General features: G+C 40.4%; 1 protein-coding gene across 5 annotated transcripts in view; it reads left to right on the top strand.

The window, feature by feature from the left end:
* Positions 1–491: 491 nt before the first annotated feature.
* Positions 492–17,037, top strand: part of LOC113536132 (histone deacetylase 9-B) — a 49,374-nt gene continuing 32,828 nt past the window's right edge. Inside the window, exons 1-2 of one of the 5 annotated variants that reach the window (XM_026929928.3) lie at positions 492–678; positions 2,783–2,862. In XM_026929928.3, coding sequence (XP_026785729.2) covers positions 2,841–2,862 — 22 coding nt within the window. In that variant the 5' untranslated portion in view covers positions 492–678; positions 2,783–2,840. Of the gene's footprint in view, positions 679–2,782; positions 2,863–10,202; positions 11,014–12,442; positions 15,049–17,037 lie in introns of those variants that run through there. The other 4 variants (XM_026929929.3, XM_026929926.3, XM_026929927.3 and 1 more) reach the window with 4 other exon arrangements.

Below are 17,037 nucleotides of genomic sequence, written 5' to 3'. Positions count from 1 at the left end.
AACAAAGTTTCCTTACCAAAATAATAGTCTTTTACATTCAAAATAATATGACTGAAGTGTGTCTGTGCATGATATAGAATTAAATTATATTGAATTATAATATAAATATTGCATATAAATAGAAATATTCAGCTCTGTGTTGGTGTTTTTGTTCAGATTCTGCTGTTCATGAGGATGTGAAGTGGACCTGCTGCTGCTGTCTCTATTGTGTCACTGTGCTATTTTTATCACGCGCCTTTGTGTGTGTGCGCGCGTGTGTGTGCGTGCGCGCGCGCGCGTATGGTCACCGTTAGCAGCAACACGTAACACAGGCTTCCTCTCAAACACCCTCATACTAACCTACTAAACAGTGTGCCAAAAATATACGCCCCCTATAGGTTACCATAGTTACCACACTCACACTCACTCTCTCTCTCTCTCTCTCTCTCTTTCTCTCTCTCACACACACACACACACACTCACACTCACACACACACACACACACACACACACACACACACGGGATACTAGGGCGCACTGTTTAGTAGGGTAGTGTGCGGTTTGGGACGTGGCCATCGGCATCATGCGCGTGCAGGGCGCAGCCGAGTCTCCGCTTATTTAATCAGTCGCGCGCGCACGGGCTGAACGGAGCTGGTTGTCGCGCGACGCGGAGAGCAGCGCAGCAGCATCAACACTCCGGTAAGTGCGAAAACACACGTTTCTGCTAAGAACAGTGAGGAACGACGGGCAGGACAGGAACATCATTTCATCTCAGCTAGACTTTAACCCGAGTTTAACCCTTTCCCGTGTGCACGCTTAATAAAATTCGCTTAATTAGCCTATTACAAACAACAACAACAACAACAACAACAATGTTTTTAGGGTTTAATCCTAGAACAGATGCGCCTTTTTCCTGCACCAGTCTTCTAGTCGAATGGGATAGATTTAAACCAGGGTTATATTTCTGTATTCTCATATGCAAGTTCAAATGTGCTGCTGCACATATTTATTTAAAATAAATAACAACATTAAAAAAAAACTCTGCGTTGGCTGTTTACCGAGCATCTCTTCCGTTTAGTTTCTGCAGGGGAAACGTCGCGCGCTAAAAATAGCCCGGGCGCACGAGCGGACGCACGGATATAGCATGCGGCAGTTTGAGAAATCCCCATGATTACCAGTTTCTCGCTGTGTTTGTGCACGAGCCTGTTTAAACCCAACCTGTAATCTATTTAAACCCTGCATGCTTTGGTGGCTTGAATATATTTTGGAGTATGTGCTTCATGCTCATCAGTGTAGAGCCTTTTTCTAAAGATCTGCCAGTGCTGTAGAAAGGTGCAAAAGCAACACCTAAGGTATGACTTTGCATTAAACTTCACTATAGTATTCGCTTCTGTCAGATGGATAGAAAATGCAAAGTAGGGTTGCAGAGATGCATCAACAGGTGTGTGCGTGTTATACCTTTTCATGCATTTGCATTAGGTGTAACTGCATCCAGGTCCAGATCATAAGGGGGAATAAAATAGCAGTTTTTTTTCTTTTTTAAATGGACAGTGAATGATGTTGAAAATGAAACTGAAAATGATGATAAATATGGATGCCTACTGTGAAAATGGCTCTGTATTGTCCAATAGTAGTCGCTATTACTTTGATACTGATCTCTAATGATTTAAATTGATCACTACTGGATAACATTGTTATTACATTCTTCAAAAAATACTAGCTTCCACTAGCTAATCCAAACGTGAAGTGGCTTTGAATGAATGGATGTTGCATGACCTCCTTAGGAAGAGTTGTATCAATAGATGTACTGCATCCAGTCCAGATCATATGGAGGTCTGTTGCTGACTGGGTTAAAATGCAGGTTTTTAAAAAGACAATGCATAAAATAAACCGAAAGTGCATGATGCTGCAAAGGAAATTGAATATTAATGAAGATAAATATGAATGTCTAGTATGAAAATTGCTGTGTATCATCCATTAGTAGTTATTACTTTGCTAATGATCTATATAGTGATGATTTACATTGATCACGACTGGATAATGAATCCTATGCTGTGTACTCTTGAAGAACCGAACACATTATAAGATGTGTGTGCCAATGTGCAATATGCAAGAATGATGCAAAAATGTAACCAGCAGTAAAAAAATGACAGAGAATCATTCGTTCATCTTCAGTAAGCGTTAACCAAAGGTTATCCCGGGAAGGTTGGGCATGAGGCGGGGATACACCCTAGATGGACCACGTGTACATCGCAGGGCACCATGTGCACACACACACACACACACACATTCATTCACAAGTAGGAGCAATTAAGAGTCACCAGTCCACTACTGGCATGTTTTGAGAATAAGGAGGAAACCAGAGGAATTGGAGAAACCTATGCGTTCATGGGGAAAACATGTGAAAATCCACACAGACCGTAAACAGATCTCAGGATTGAACTGGGGAGTCTGGAGCCGTGAGGCAGCAATGCTGCTGTGCTGTGTGAGAACATAAATGACAAGTAGAAAATAATAAAAAGAGGAAGGAAATACACAAACAGTTTATAGGGTTCCTCAAGGTTCCTCCTTTTCTCTGAATTAAAAACTGTCTGACCTCAAAACCTTAGAGATATCATATTTAACCCCAGCACCTGAGCACATGCAGATTTGCCTGCAGTCATCACACACAAACATATATGTATATATATATATATATATATATATATATATATATATATATAGAGAGAGAGAGAGAGAGAGAGAGATATGTTTGTATATATTTGTGAACGAGTGTGTGTATACGTGTATGTTTCTTTCCCAGGTGTTCGTTTCCCAGTCTAACACTCCTGGAATCGTCCCCTAGTATACATGGTGTTGACATGGGCTCCCCTGAGCACCCAGGTAATACCTGCTTTATACATTCTTTATGCTGTTTAGTCCCTGTTATCACAAGCACTCCTTTCAGGTGTGCGGCATCTTTAGGGCTAGCGTAAGTCAGCGTAGCAGGCTGCCGGAGGCCTCCCGTGGGCAGGCGGAGAGTGGAGGGATATATTTATCCGCTGCTCTCTGCATGCCCGAGGCCCTCCTGCGCTTCTTGGCAGAGGAAGGCGAGCAGATGGAGACCCTACTGGCAGGTGGCTTCTTTCATCAGACCAGCGCAGACGCTCTGTCACGCTCATTTGCACTCTTACTGTCATTCTCATGAATACCTGGCATCAGGATATCCAACAGGTTTCATTTTAAATTAATTTTTTGATTGTACCATGTTTTTCTGCGATTTTATTTATTATTTTTTGATTTGGTGTTCACAGATGCGGTTAGTTTTGTAGCTGTGTAGACACTAACCATTACACACAGGGAGGAGGCTGATCATAAATAACATCTCAGTGAGGCTCTAGCATGCTCCATGTCATATAGAACACCATCAGATAATAAGACGGCCACGGTTTTGAAAATGATTTGTCATACAAACAATTGCAACATCATACATACTCTTTTAAAATATCAACATATTAGGGACATAATAAGGTTCACATCTTACACAACCATGTTGTTGTTGTTCCTCTTTCGGCTGCTCCCGTTAGGGGTCGCCACAGCGGATCATCGGTCTGCGTGTTTGATTTGGCACAGTTTTTATGCCGGATGCCCTTCCAGACGCAACCCTCCCCAATTTTATCTGGGCTTGGGACCGGCACTGAGAGCGCACTGTTGCACGCAACCCCAGCGGCTGCGGTGAGAGCACTGTGGCCTAACCACTAGTCCTCCAGGGACCCTATCTTACACAGCCATGTAATGTCAGTGAATTAATCTGCTTTTTGGAACTCCTAAGTAAATCGGGAAATCGGTAAACTAAAAACATGGTGGTAAAGTGTAAAACACTTTATCAAACCAAAGTCGGTTTGATAAAATGTGAAAACATATAAAAAAAACCATGAATATTAACTAAAAATGGAAATCATAGGTCTTTATTGAACATCGAATGCTCATTGCTGATTGGCTACAGCACAGATGTCTTTATTTGTGTTTATTTTTCAGGGGCATTCACATGATGTTTCTTTAGATGCATGGCGTTAATATGAGTAAACAAATGCAAACACTGCACAAAAAGACCTCAATCTAGGGGCATTGGAAAAGGGAGACACATTTTTTCAGTCTTTGCATGGAAAACAAGGTCACTGTGGTGTGCATGCATTTCTGATTTGCAGTAACTGCAGTTCACCTTTTTTATCATGACCAGGTGTGGACATTTTCCATGCCATCATTCCCAATTTTTTACAATTTTTCTTTAAGCAGAAATAGTTCTGTACATTATAGATACATTGTCCGCACTTACATTTTCCCTTTGTTTGCCAGGGCCAATGTGTGTGCAGAAATTGATTAGATTTAATTCTGACTGTTTGTTTTGAAACAAGATCTCATCATCTGAAGCCTATTTTTAAATTAGTCCCAAAAAATGCCACCTGCAGACTTGCTTTTTCCACCCACAACCTTGGTCCAAATCTAGCCCAATTTGGCGTATAACCCGTGACCCTGGCAACCCTGCTATCTGTTTTGAGTTAATGCTGATGTGTTTCTGAATTTGCTGTTGCTATTTTGGTTTTGTTGTTGCATTTTCTGACATTGCTGTTGTGTTTTGAATTTGTTAATGTGTTTTGCGCTTACAGGCCACCATAGACAAATGACATGAATATAGGTATAACAACTGTTAGCAGTTTTTACCTAATTTAAATTAATTTTTTTTATTATTGAAATGCTCCACTGAGACAAAAAAAAAAAACCACTAGATGCAACATACAGCATCAAATTATTCCAGCTGTTGACCTGGAGATATGATTATGTGATTAGCTGTTGTTGTTTATATGGTTGTGTCAATACAATGCCCAATACTAAGCGCTCCAGATCTCATCATATTGTTGTGTTGACATGATTGAACTGCAAAATGTGTGCCTTGAACTATGTTAACCCCATATGAAACACAAAGCCCAGATGTTCCTGTGTTCTAGTTTGGTTTATGAGGTTTATGAGTCTGACAATCAGATATTTAAATTTCATCCCATTTATGTCAAGCGGAAAAATCAGTGAGCTGATCATTTTAAGGCAGAGTATCATTCTGTGTATTTGAATGATCTCAGTATTAAAAACTTTTTACGATTTAAGATGTAAGAGTTCTTGTCTAAGGGGGCTAGAAGGGTGGAAGCTTGTTACATTCCTGACTTCATAGACAAGACACACACACACACACATACAGACACGCACACACTAATCTGTAAAGCTGGGAAGGAACAAATCCCAACAGACCTCCACCCAAATGCTTCCTGCTTACAAGATACTTGGGTTTTGACGTATAGGAATAGGACTCTGCTTTGGCTCCTTTGGCTCATTGTGCACTGTAGGATTTTTGTCACAGACAAAAATCACACATGGTAAAAGAATTCATCGGTCGTGAGTCGAGTTCAGCAGTCTTAGAACGCATATGACGTGTTCACTGGCGGCTCATTTAGTGCTGTTGCAATCAAACACAGTCTATGACAAAGTTCTGGTAGTGTCAGATTTTTTTAAAATGAAAATCTCAGACTGCGAGTGCTGCTACAACGCTTGTCTAAAAGCCACCAAAAAGCCACCATGATGGCATAGAATTATGCTAAGCATAATAGTGTAGTGTAATACAGTAGTGAAAATGATGAAACATAAACAAAACATGCTAATGGACAGAAAAAATCCTTTTTACCTCAATCTCACTTTGCAGAATATTTCTGTTTTCATGCGATCTCTTTTTTAGCACGAAGGCAGATCACGGCGATTAATGACGTAAGCAGAATGTAGTATTTTTCTGTAATCGCGGGTCTGTCGTTAGAAAATCTTCATCGTATAGTCACACAATCTGTTATAAAATTTGGCCAGGATTTTATTAAGACCATCTCTTACAGTATGACAAGTAGTACTCGTAAAAGAGCGACTAAGAATGGCTTAAATCAAAGTTGTACATCAGAGTAAGATATTCCTCATGCACTATTGTCCTTTGGTCCAAAGGGGGCGCTGTTGATTTGAGAGAGAGGGAGAGAGAGAGAGAGAGAGAGAGAGAGAGAGAGAGACAGAGAGTGAGACAGTGTGTGTCAGTGTTGTGCTTGTCAGCTGTGATTGATCGGTGAAGCTTGCACTGGTAGGCCTGCAGTTCTTTGAGCATTAAGCCATGACCGACTCGCTATGTTGAAGATTGTCCAGATGGCTAACGCTCTTCTGAAGTTAGGCTGTTTTGAGCACAAGGGTATGTGCATGTGTGCTTGTTTATACCAGTGGGTGAGGAGCTGGTTACACATGGCTGTTTCACACATCTCGCATCTGGATCGTATCAAGCTTTTAGAATAACATAAGTTTTTAAACACCTTGTGTTAACATTTTTGGTTGAATGTCAAGAAATGGGTTCAAGCTAAACACTCTAGAACTAGACAGTAAGAAATAGGTATAAGTGAACTGAGAAATATTTGTGACTTTTTATCTAATTGAGAAACTTTAGATTTGTTAAGACTTTAGATCAACTCCGTGAAGATATTCGGAAGTCACCTTATGACTTTACAGATATACAATTATAGAGAAATCTCATTTCAGGAGCAACAATCTGGGTTCCGTCCAGACTGTGGAGCCGTGGCCCAGGTCTTATCTTGACCAGCTTTGTGAGGAGTATGCTAATCAAGTCTACATGTGTTTCGTGGATATGGAGAAGGCATATGATCATGCCCCTTGACGTTTGTTGCAGGAGGTACTGCTGGAGGATGGGTATCTGCATCGCTTGCAAGAGATCCGCTCTCTGTGAGAGTTGTGTTTGCATTAGCTTAACTCCAAATTATTTTACGGTGGGTGTTGGACTCAAGGGTCAAGGCTGGGTCTTCTTGTCTCTACTTTTGTTTGGGTTTTCCTGTAAAGGATATTAAGAGGCAGCCAAGGTTGGAAAGGTGTCCAGTATGGCTGGCTAGAGATAACATCCCTATTATTTGCAGGTGATGTTGTTCTTTTGGCGCTATCCCAAGTGGACTTCATACACGCACTCAAGTGTTCTGTTCTTGAGTGTGAAGTGGCTGGGATGAAAATCAGCACCTCCAAGTCCAAGGCCATGCTTTTCTCCTTGAAAAGAGTGGGATGCTCCCTTTAGGTCAGGGGAGAGACCTTGCCCATGGTGGAGGAGTATCTCGGAATCTTATAAATGATTGAGGGAAAAAGAGAGTGCGAGACTGACAGATGGATCGGGGAAACTGTATCAGTCTGTGGTGGTGAAGCAGGAGCTCACTTTGCAGATAAAGCATCTACGTTCCTGTTGTTCCTTATGAGATGTGGGTAGTGACTGAAGAATAAGGTTGTGTGTCCAGGTGCTGTAAATGAGATTCCTCTGCAGGGTTGCTGGGCTTAATCTCACAATCTGGGAGATCTGGGAGAGCCTTGGAGTAGAGCTCCTGCTCCTCCAAATTAAGAGCAACCCGGGGAGGTGGTTTGGGCACCTTACAATGATGCCCCCCAGGTCGGCTCCCAGTAGAGCTGTATCAGGCGTGTCCTACAAGACAGAGACCATGGGGCAGACCCAGGATCTGCTGGAGGGATTATATCTCACAGTTGGCTTAGGAACGTCTCGGGATCTCCCAGAAGAAGCTGGAATGTTTGGCTGGGAATAGAGAAGTGTGTAATGACATTCTCCTGCTGCCATCATGACCCCCATCAGGAAAAGGAGCTGATGAATGAATGAATAAATGAATGAATGAGTGAGAAATGTAGGAATGTAGTTGGAAGAAAGTACAGAGCATTAGAGAGTTAGAAGAGAGTAGAGCATTTTCTTTTGAAATGCATTGGGAGAAAGGAAAATTCAGCTGAAGTACGGATACTTCAAAAGCAGGCTTAAATATAGTAACAAAGTAATTGTACAGCCGTCTCGCCAAGCCACAACTGACAACCAGAACACATCCTTCCTCTAAGTTTCGAGAATTTAAAGGCCTTAATACAAACTTGTAATTTTTTATGTGGCAATTGTATGTCGCATCTTTTCAAGCCTTCTGACATGGTCTGAGTGATTGGATATAAATAGATCTCCGGTGCATTTACACCGGTACCTTTCCGTGGATAATCCCTATCTGAGCTGAACTTTGTGTAAACTGAGTCTGGTGTGTGTTTTTTTTTCAGCCTTATTGTTGTGTCCATTTTTAAACTAGTCTTCTTTCACCTTTGGGAAATGTTTCTGTCAGGAACAGACCTATGCAGATGACCTATTTTTGCATCAGCAGCGTCTGTTTTGTCTGGAGAGGAAAACCTCGGCAGCAGAAGGTTTGTGTGTGTGTGTGTGTATGTGTATGAGACCTGGGTTTCACTGACGGTATTGTCCACTGGATGAGGATGTATCTGGGGAACTCCCCGCAATAAAAATACAAAGTCGTGATGCCACTTTGACCAACAATAGCAGCAGAGTAAACCTGTTGCTTGCAGGAGTTTCTCCTGGGGATATGGGCCGCCTCTGCTGCACACACACAGCTTTTCCTTTCTTTAAGTCGTTCAGCAGACTTCTGACGTCTGCATAATTTGGTCTTTTTCCAGAATGGTCTTCTGGAAGTCTCTCTACTGGTCTTATGGCTCTGTCTAGCAATCATAGTGTTTAGAAAAATTGCCCTGCTGTTGTGACGTGGCTAACGTGGCTTTTTTTTTTCCGTTTTTTTAAATCACCTGAGAAATAGGACACTGATTAATACACACACAAGGACATCCTGTTACTGCTGGATCTTTGCAAAGATTACCAAGGGACAGTAATCTATGTGTGTTTAAATGTCATCTGTCAATGGTGGTGTGTGTTTTGTTTCGTCCTTCGGTTTAGCTGGGTCTGTAGTAAATAAAGTCTGGGCATAACTTGACGGAAACATGCTATTTACTGAAAGTGGAGGAAACACACACGTTCCCAAGGTGCGGCAAAGGTTTTTCTCCAACCACAGACTGCCTGTTCATTTTTAGCAGGCTATTTTTGTAGCATTTTATGCGTTACAGGAGATGGACCAGGTCGGGTTATTTGAAAATGGAACGGCAGGTTTAGAAGCAAGCTCATGTCTCATGGTGAAACTTTTTTAAACATAGAAGTTCAGTCCTTCATGTTATACCTTTAAAGGTGCAGTTTGTAATGTTTAAAAGTGTTTCTAGACATGTAATAATCATATACAGTGCATAGTTCCAGACATACTGTGATTCACATCATTGCCATGAAGTGGTTCTTGTTGGTTTATTTTAGGCTTCTGTTTACATTTTTATGGCCTGGAAATTAGCTCTGCCCCCCAGCTGGAACAGAGCAGTTCATCTTTGCCCCCTTTTCTTATAAGACAAGTCACAGGGTCATGTGTATTTTCAGCAGAAGGGGTGGGGGAAGGGGAAGGCCTGTCAGTTTTTTTTTAATTGCAATTGCAGTTAACTTTGTAAGCAGCAGAGGGTGCTAAAATTACAGACCGCTTCTTTAAATAACATGTCAGGGCTATAAGAAATAGCTTTCATGCAGTAACCCTGGCCTAAATTGTTATTTTGCCTCAAGTTACTTTTCTTTTACCTTGAGTTATTTTTCTTTTTTCGCTCAAGTTACTGTTTTGAAGTCATTCTGATTTTACGAGTCTTGCGGATGGATGTGACAGCTGACAGTTTACTGATCCAGTTAAAAGAGTAGAGTAGTAAAAGGCGGTAGTGTTTGCAAAGCCTTGCATGTTTTTGCGATTTTAAAGAAACTAGGTTACAGAATCAGATACTCCAGACACTGCTGCATTAAACTGCATGCATTCAAGGCATGCACTGGGCTTCAGTTTGAAGGATGCGATGTCTTTTTAGTGCTTCAGGTTTTGTTTGTCTTAGCCTCTGTGCCACTAAAGGAGTGGTATGTAATTTATAGAGTAATTTATAAACTGCCCCACTTCCTCTGTTTAACCTAGATACGCCTCGTGAATTTGTTAACTTCTTAGGAAAATGGGTGGAGCTGAGCAGCTCTGTTATGGATGGGGTGGAGCTTATTTCCAGGCCAGAAAAATGGAAAAAGTGTACATAGTAGCCTGAAATACAGAAACAAGCCAGCTCCATTGCATTGCAATATTGCAATTTGCAGTTAATCTATGGAGTCTTTGTAATTATAAGATTATTACAGGCGTCAAAGTAGCATTTAAAAATTACACACGGTGTCTTCAACAAAATGGATAACGGAAACAGAAAGAGGAAAGCTAGAAAGAGGGCCGAATGATAATAAAGACAAGAGCAGCATATTTATTAGTCCTCATAATAAATAATGTAGAGAAAAGCTGACGAAATAACAGATCCCCTGGTGTTTGAAGATAGGCCTATCAGAGAAGAAAGCAGGAAAAAAAGGGGAATTTAAGTGCAAATAAAGGAGAAAGATAAGGGAAGACTGAGAGCAGAAGATAAAGAGGAACCAGGGAGCTGGGGAGAAGGATGAAGGCAGACAGCTGTGTTTTTGTGTTGCTATTTTAAGCGTCTAGCCGCTGCTCCACTCCCCTGGTTTGGCCCAGCCTATTTCTGTCCTGGGCCGGCCCTGCTGCTATTCCTGCCACCTGGGAGCGAGAGAGCAAGAGAGAGAGAAAGAGAGAGAGAGAGGGAACTGCTGTACATTCACATGGTGATGATAGGAAGAGCGAGAGACAGAGGAGGTGGGAGACAGATAGGTTTGTAGAGATCGAGAGATAGTCAGAGTGTGACAGGCGGCGCTTCGGGGTGAATCAGAGAAGCTGGGAAAAAAGAGCACAAACAGTGCAACAGTGCAGTCATTTTCTTCCTCGAAAAGTCAGTTGGTCAGCTGAAAGACTCAGAACAGACTGGCCTTTTCTGCAGCGATTAAAAGACTGAAAAAGGACAGGAGAACGAAAAGGGTGTCCCTGCTGTGAGACTGGTGGGATTTGGTGAGGATCGGTTGCTGGGGTACAGGGCTCGTCTCGGCATTCAGTATGCTGCAGACTATTTATGAGAGCGAGTCCCGCATCCCCGCTGAGTGGCTCAGGAACCTCCTGGATACACACAGCATCTCCAGCAGTGTGATTGGCTCAGGTACCTCTCTCTCTCTCTCTCTCTCTCTCACACACACACACACACACACACACACACACACACACACTGTAGGCCTATATCTTTGCTGCTCTATATTTATCTTTTTCTCTCTGTATGACTCTTTCTGTCTCTCACTTCTCTTAGCTGCTCCATCTCTCCCTTCATGTGCTCTTCTCATATTTTTTTCCTCACGCGGGTGTGACTGCATAGGTGGCACAGGGTGGAGTGCCACCCCAACGGCCCCCCCAGCTTAAGTCTAATTCACTTTCTGAGTGGTTTATAACTTCTAGTCTAATTCATGCAGACCTGATTTAAATTGCAATGTTAAAGAAGGTATCAGATATTCTGCAAATGCAACCTGCTCCTATACATAATTCAGTCGTGCCACCCCTTAGTGCACTCTTGCCCCCTTTTTGCCACCTCATACCAAAAAAAATGTCCAGTTCATTCTCTTTGCATCTCTTGTTTGCTGTGTTTCTCAATTCTTGGGATCAGATCGCTATAACACCAGCCCTTTTAATGTGCATAGGTTGTAGTGTGTTTGTGAGTCTAAGGAAGGATGCTGTAAGTGGAAGTTTGTGTTTGTTTGTTTGTGTTTGTGCTTCTTGCCTGAAGTATTGTCTCAATGCATTTGTATTTAAGTGCATGTTTGTCTGTGTATGTTTTAGAGCTGTTTTTAGTATGCTCATCTCCATGCATTGTTACTGACCCTTTCATGTAGTGTAGTGTGTGTGTGTGTGTGTGTGTGTGTGTGTGTGTGTGTGTGTGGTGTAGCAGAAGTGCCTGATATGCCAATGTGATATTGATATTGTGATGAATTACGTCAGAGCACTTTTCCGAGGACATTGCGGGTATCACTATTACATAGTGACACTGTACTTCTATTACGTCTACATATAACATGAGTCCACTGTTACTCAAAGTAATAATAATTACCTTTATTTATAGCTCCAAATGTCCCAATGCTTTACATAAGCCTATAAAACATTAAACAGTTTGAACAGTAAATATTCACTATAAAACTCTTTACTTCATTAACTGTACATTGATGAGAGTTATTACAAATAATGAGAAGTAGCTATATTTAAAATAAAAGAACAAATAACTATAAACAGGTCAGGTTAGATATATTTTTAATCTGGAACTAAAAACAGCTAGTTGATAGAATAAAAAGTATATGGTTTTCAGGGTTGTTTGGATATCTTTTAACTTCTGAAATGTTCTGTCTGGAGTCCTTTCTAATAGAGAACTGCTCAGTTCAGGGTTCTACATAGAACCTTGAAAGGTTTCCTCAGAGGCCAACGAAACCTTAATGGTTCTCGATTTAACCTAGATTTTGGTTCTCAGTGGTTCAAGATTTAACCTAGATTTTTGTTAAATTTTTGTAAATATCAATTAAAAATGTTTTTTAAATTATTAACTTTTTGTTGTTAAATTACCTTTTTTGTAAATATTAAATTTAAAAACTAAACACCATCATACATGTCATGAACTGTGAAAATATCTTCAAGTATCATGATATGATTTTTTTTGCCATATTGCTTTCTCCTAGATGTATTTTTTCACTGCACACTTTACAGAATGCTCCCGTTTAATAAAAGACCTTCTCCTTGTCCTCCACTGATTCTTAAAAAAAGAAAGTCCCTTGCAGCTGGATGCAGAGTGCACACTTCATTAAGCTGCTCAGGCCCAAATTAGAAACAATCCTTGGAGAATGGGTCCTAGGAAACACTGGTACGGGGCCAGAATCCTAACATGCTCAATACTAAACTTCTGCTGCTTTCCCATTAGGATCACTTTTTATCTTGAAGATCTTAAAAATGTATTTAGACAAGAAAAAATGTTCTTCAGACAAGAATGTATTTGTCCTGAATTTCCTTGGGCATATATATATTTTCATACGCCAGTTCTGCAAGTCTCAGGTGTATGACATTATAAACACTCCTACAGGGAGTTTTGTTTAAGAGCTCTCATGTGACTTCCAGTACGAGCATGTCAACTCAAAAATGTCAGCCAGCACTTCCATTTTTAGCCTCGTCTGTTTTATAACTCTGGGATTCTGTTTATTTGAGCTCTATCTCTGTTTCTTGTCCGCTCTGACTCACTCTGGCCACTAAGGGACATTTCAGAGTTGAGCAGCATGAATCAGTGCTTATAGCCATGCAGAAGTCTATAGGCGCTGAGCTGAACACAGCTCGCCACAGACAGCATTAGGAAAGCGGGCTGTAGTGGAAATAATGCCGCTTGGTGCTGATGAATAAAAGATAGAGGTCGAGCGTTTTTCTGACACACGTCAGCCTTGCTGAGCAAAACAGCCACCTACATGTCTATGTTTTTGCATTTATTCATACGAACGGCGCTTTTATTTTTATCTGAAGTGACTTACAACTGACGCAGATGAGAGCTAAGTGGATTCAAGGATCCAAGCCTGGGATTTGAAAAGTATTCAGAAAAGATTCAGATGTAATTTCTGGCTGAAACGTTTACATTCTTCAGTGATGTACCCAATAAGCCTGTCAGAACAGATTTCACTATTTAAAATACCTCTTTATTTTTAGTTCAATTCTTTTAATTTTACTGGCAGACAAAAATTCAGGTTTGAGTGTTTAATTCTACTTTTAGTCTCATGATGCAAGTCTGTCAACATAGTACATATCACATATTTTTTAAAATGATGTATTAATCTAATTAATAACTAATTAATTACAAAACCAAACAAAAGATTATTACACGTAAGTAGTTCAGTGAATAGTATACAGTGTCCTGTGTAGTGTGTCTTGATGAATAGGAAGAAGTTTTGACCTAGATTTGGCCTGATGTTGAAGATGACAGATTTTGAAGTGGTAGCATGCGAAATGTAAAATCAAAGTATATATCGACGACAAGAAAATTGGCATTAATGTTTAAAAACACACACACTATGAGTAACTATGAGAAGCAATATGAAGTCATATTACTTCATATTTTTACTTATAGATACAATAAACATTGATTAATGCAGGTGTTTAGTATTTGACTTCTATGGTTCATTATTACAAAATAAACTAATACGACCTTTAACTACTTCGTTACTGTAATGCTCTAAATAACCTTATTTTTAAGGAAATCTTTTAATTTAAAGTTAGTACATTGATGATGAATTATGATGTTACCTTTTTTATCAGTTTAAATTTTAAATGATATTAAAATCTGAATGTAAGAATCATGAAAACCCATTTAAAAAAAATAAATAAAATCCACAGGGATTTATTTTCAAGCTGCCAAGATGAGTGCAATATGTGCCAAGATGAAACTACTACTCCATCACTGTAGTCTTGTGCCAGTTAGTATCTGATTATCCTTCTTTCACAGAGCTTTTGTAGCATTGGAGGCCTGACTTTGGCCCCTGGCGCGAGTTAAAGACTAGCGTGACGGGCATGCTGTTTACCTCCCTCAGCCTCACAGGGCTGGCGGAGCATGAGGCCAGCTCAATGTTCTGGCTCCTTGGCGCTCGGGTGCGGCTATTCCTGGCCTCGTTATTTTGGGCTTAAGGCATTAGGGCGCTAAGATTAGCCTCGGTTATCATTCTGTCTGAGTTAACTCCTAATAAAACCACCCACCGGAAAGGCTTTATTTATAAACCTCACTCTTTCTGCTGTTGCACATGGAACTTTTTTTGTTGTTTTTTACAGAACACCTCCTTCATCTACCTGTGTGAGAACATCAGTTGTAGTGTTCATGGTTGTAGAATTTCCTGATCATAATTAGGAACGGTACATGGATTATGTCTCCTCAGAGCAGGCAGTTACAGGAGCAGATGCTGGAGTCTATTAGTAGTAATTAACATGGAGGTCAGTGTCGTGCTTCTGTTTTGGTGCCCGCTGCTTTTTGTGGAGTGTGTATTTTCAGGGTGAGGGGCCCCAGGAGTCAGACTGACTAGTGGCCACTTCACACACACTTTTACTTCGGTCATGGTTGTGTTCAGAGTCAAATACACTTGGCTGTGAGTCAGGTACTGACAACGTGTCCCGGGCTGCATAGTGAAGTCACAAAGAGGTGTGTGTGTGTGTGTGGCTTTGCATTGTTTTTTTTCCTGCATGATAGCAAGTATATTTCAATGCATGCACATGTGTGTATGTAGGCTTGTGTGTGAATTTCTAAAAGAACAAGTGTGAAGAAATAAATCTATTCGCTGTAGTGTAGTGTGTATGGAGGCGTTGAGTGCTAAAAGCTGTCTCACACAACAGATTAAGGCCATGTGTACAACATGTCTTTATATATTAGGGCTCAAGTCCAGATGCTCTCACACACAGACACCGATGCCTGCATTCCCACACATGCCAACCAGCCTTTCCTTTTTCTACCGTTTTGTTCACGCGTGTAAAAATAGTCGAACCGCATCTCGAACATGACAGTCACATGCCGTCTGTCTTTAGATTGAGCTTAAAAAAGATTTCTGTCGCTGGTCAGAATGTCTTTATGTGTTTTTCGTCCCTGAGAGGTTCACATAGCACCAGTGAGAGCGGGATATTTTTTGCAGATTACTCCCAATGGCCTTAAAAGTATTTATGCCCCTTCCTTCATGTGACACATTGAAAGCAATGTCTTTCAGAACAACATGATCACAAACCTATAGACTTATTACACACTCTCAGGAAAAAGGGTACTAAACTGTGCCTTTCCGTGTCACTTTCCTTGGTACCCTTATGTTTTGTACCTTTTATGGGTAAATGTGGATACGGTGTATCTTTAAATAGATGTAAGGTACACAACTGGAGCATTTAGAGTAAAGCTTTAAAGTAAAGTTACACTACATGAACATTTTGAAGTAAAAGATACAGGAATAGTACAGTTTAAATAGAGGAACGGTGTGATTTAGTATCATTACCAGTGTTCTTTTTTTTTGCTGGTTTGTGGTTTCACGTCTGAAATTCCAGGTTGATGATGGAACAACTGACACAGTTTGACTCAAAGGGACTTTTTCGTTTTCCTATTATTTTGCAGACACTTGCAAAATAGTTTGCTCGAGACTGCTCTTCAGCATCTTTGCCAGCCACAGATGATCTTTTTGCTCAAGATTTAATGTGAGCGAAGGGTAGTCAAACTGTTTGCATTTGTAAAACACACTGAAAAAATAACTATCCTTAAATCTCAGTGTTTATTGCACAATATGTCTTAATATTTTCCTCTCTGTCAGCCTCTGTCTCGCTCTCTCTGTCTCTCTCTCTCTCTAATGAATGAGACAGCAGATGGATGAGGTTTACAGATTTTTTACAGCCTACTGCTGCTGTATCTCAGTAGCAGAGTGTGTACGGATTCTTCAAGTTGTCTTAAATTTCAATGTTATATGGTGTTATATGGGCTGTTTTTCATCTGGTGTCATCTGTACTTAGATTTGTCTTTATAAAGCATAATACTAACCAAATAAATCCTCAGTCTGTTTATCGGTGCCACTAATTGCAATCTCTCTCAGACCCTAACTGTGGTAATGCATACAGTTCTTTTTTGAATTCTTGGTTCTGATTGGTCAGAAGGTGTTGATTCATTTTCTATAACAGCATGGCTCGGAGTAGTTCCAGCGTACAGAGGACTTGTATGGCAGATCCTGAAATAAACACATTTGAAAATTGGATAATTTTTCTTTTATTTAACACTTATGGAAGGAGTCTCCAGTGTCAGCTGTAATTTCTTACATGGGAGGGTCTTCAGGATGGACGTCTTTGCACTTTTCTGGTTTCTCGGTAACATGACAAGCTGCATATATATATATATATTTTTTATCTATTTAACATTTTAAGAGAGAGAAAAAAGAGAGTTGGTGAGGGAATAACTGTTTATAGCTGCTGTAACATAAATGTTAACAGGAACTAACTTGTTTCATGGGAATTCCACAACATTACAAGTAAAAGTAAAAAGTTAAAATGTACAATGTCGTTCTTAAATAATGTAAAAAATTGTAATCATTGGTAAACTGTGGCTGTACTTAAAGATATAATTAACAATGGTAAAAACATGGTAGTGTCTTGGGTTAGAGGTACCAATAGC

Source organism: Pangasianodon hypophthalmus, chromosome 23 (assembly GCF_027358585.1).
Source record: "Pangasianodon hypophthalmus isolate fPanHyp1 chromosome 23, fPanHyp1.pri, whole genome shotgun sequence".
NCBI lineage: Eukaryota > Metazoa > Chordata > Actinopteri > Siluriformes > Pangasiidae > Pangasianodon > Pangasianodon hypophthalmus.
The sequence above is the reverse complement of the archived record's forward strand: the minus strand, read 5'-3'. Positions and strand labels throughout refer to the sequence as shown.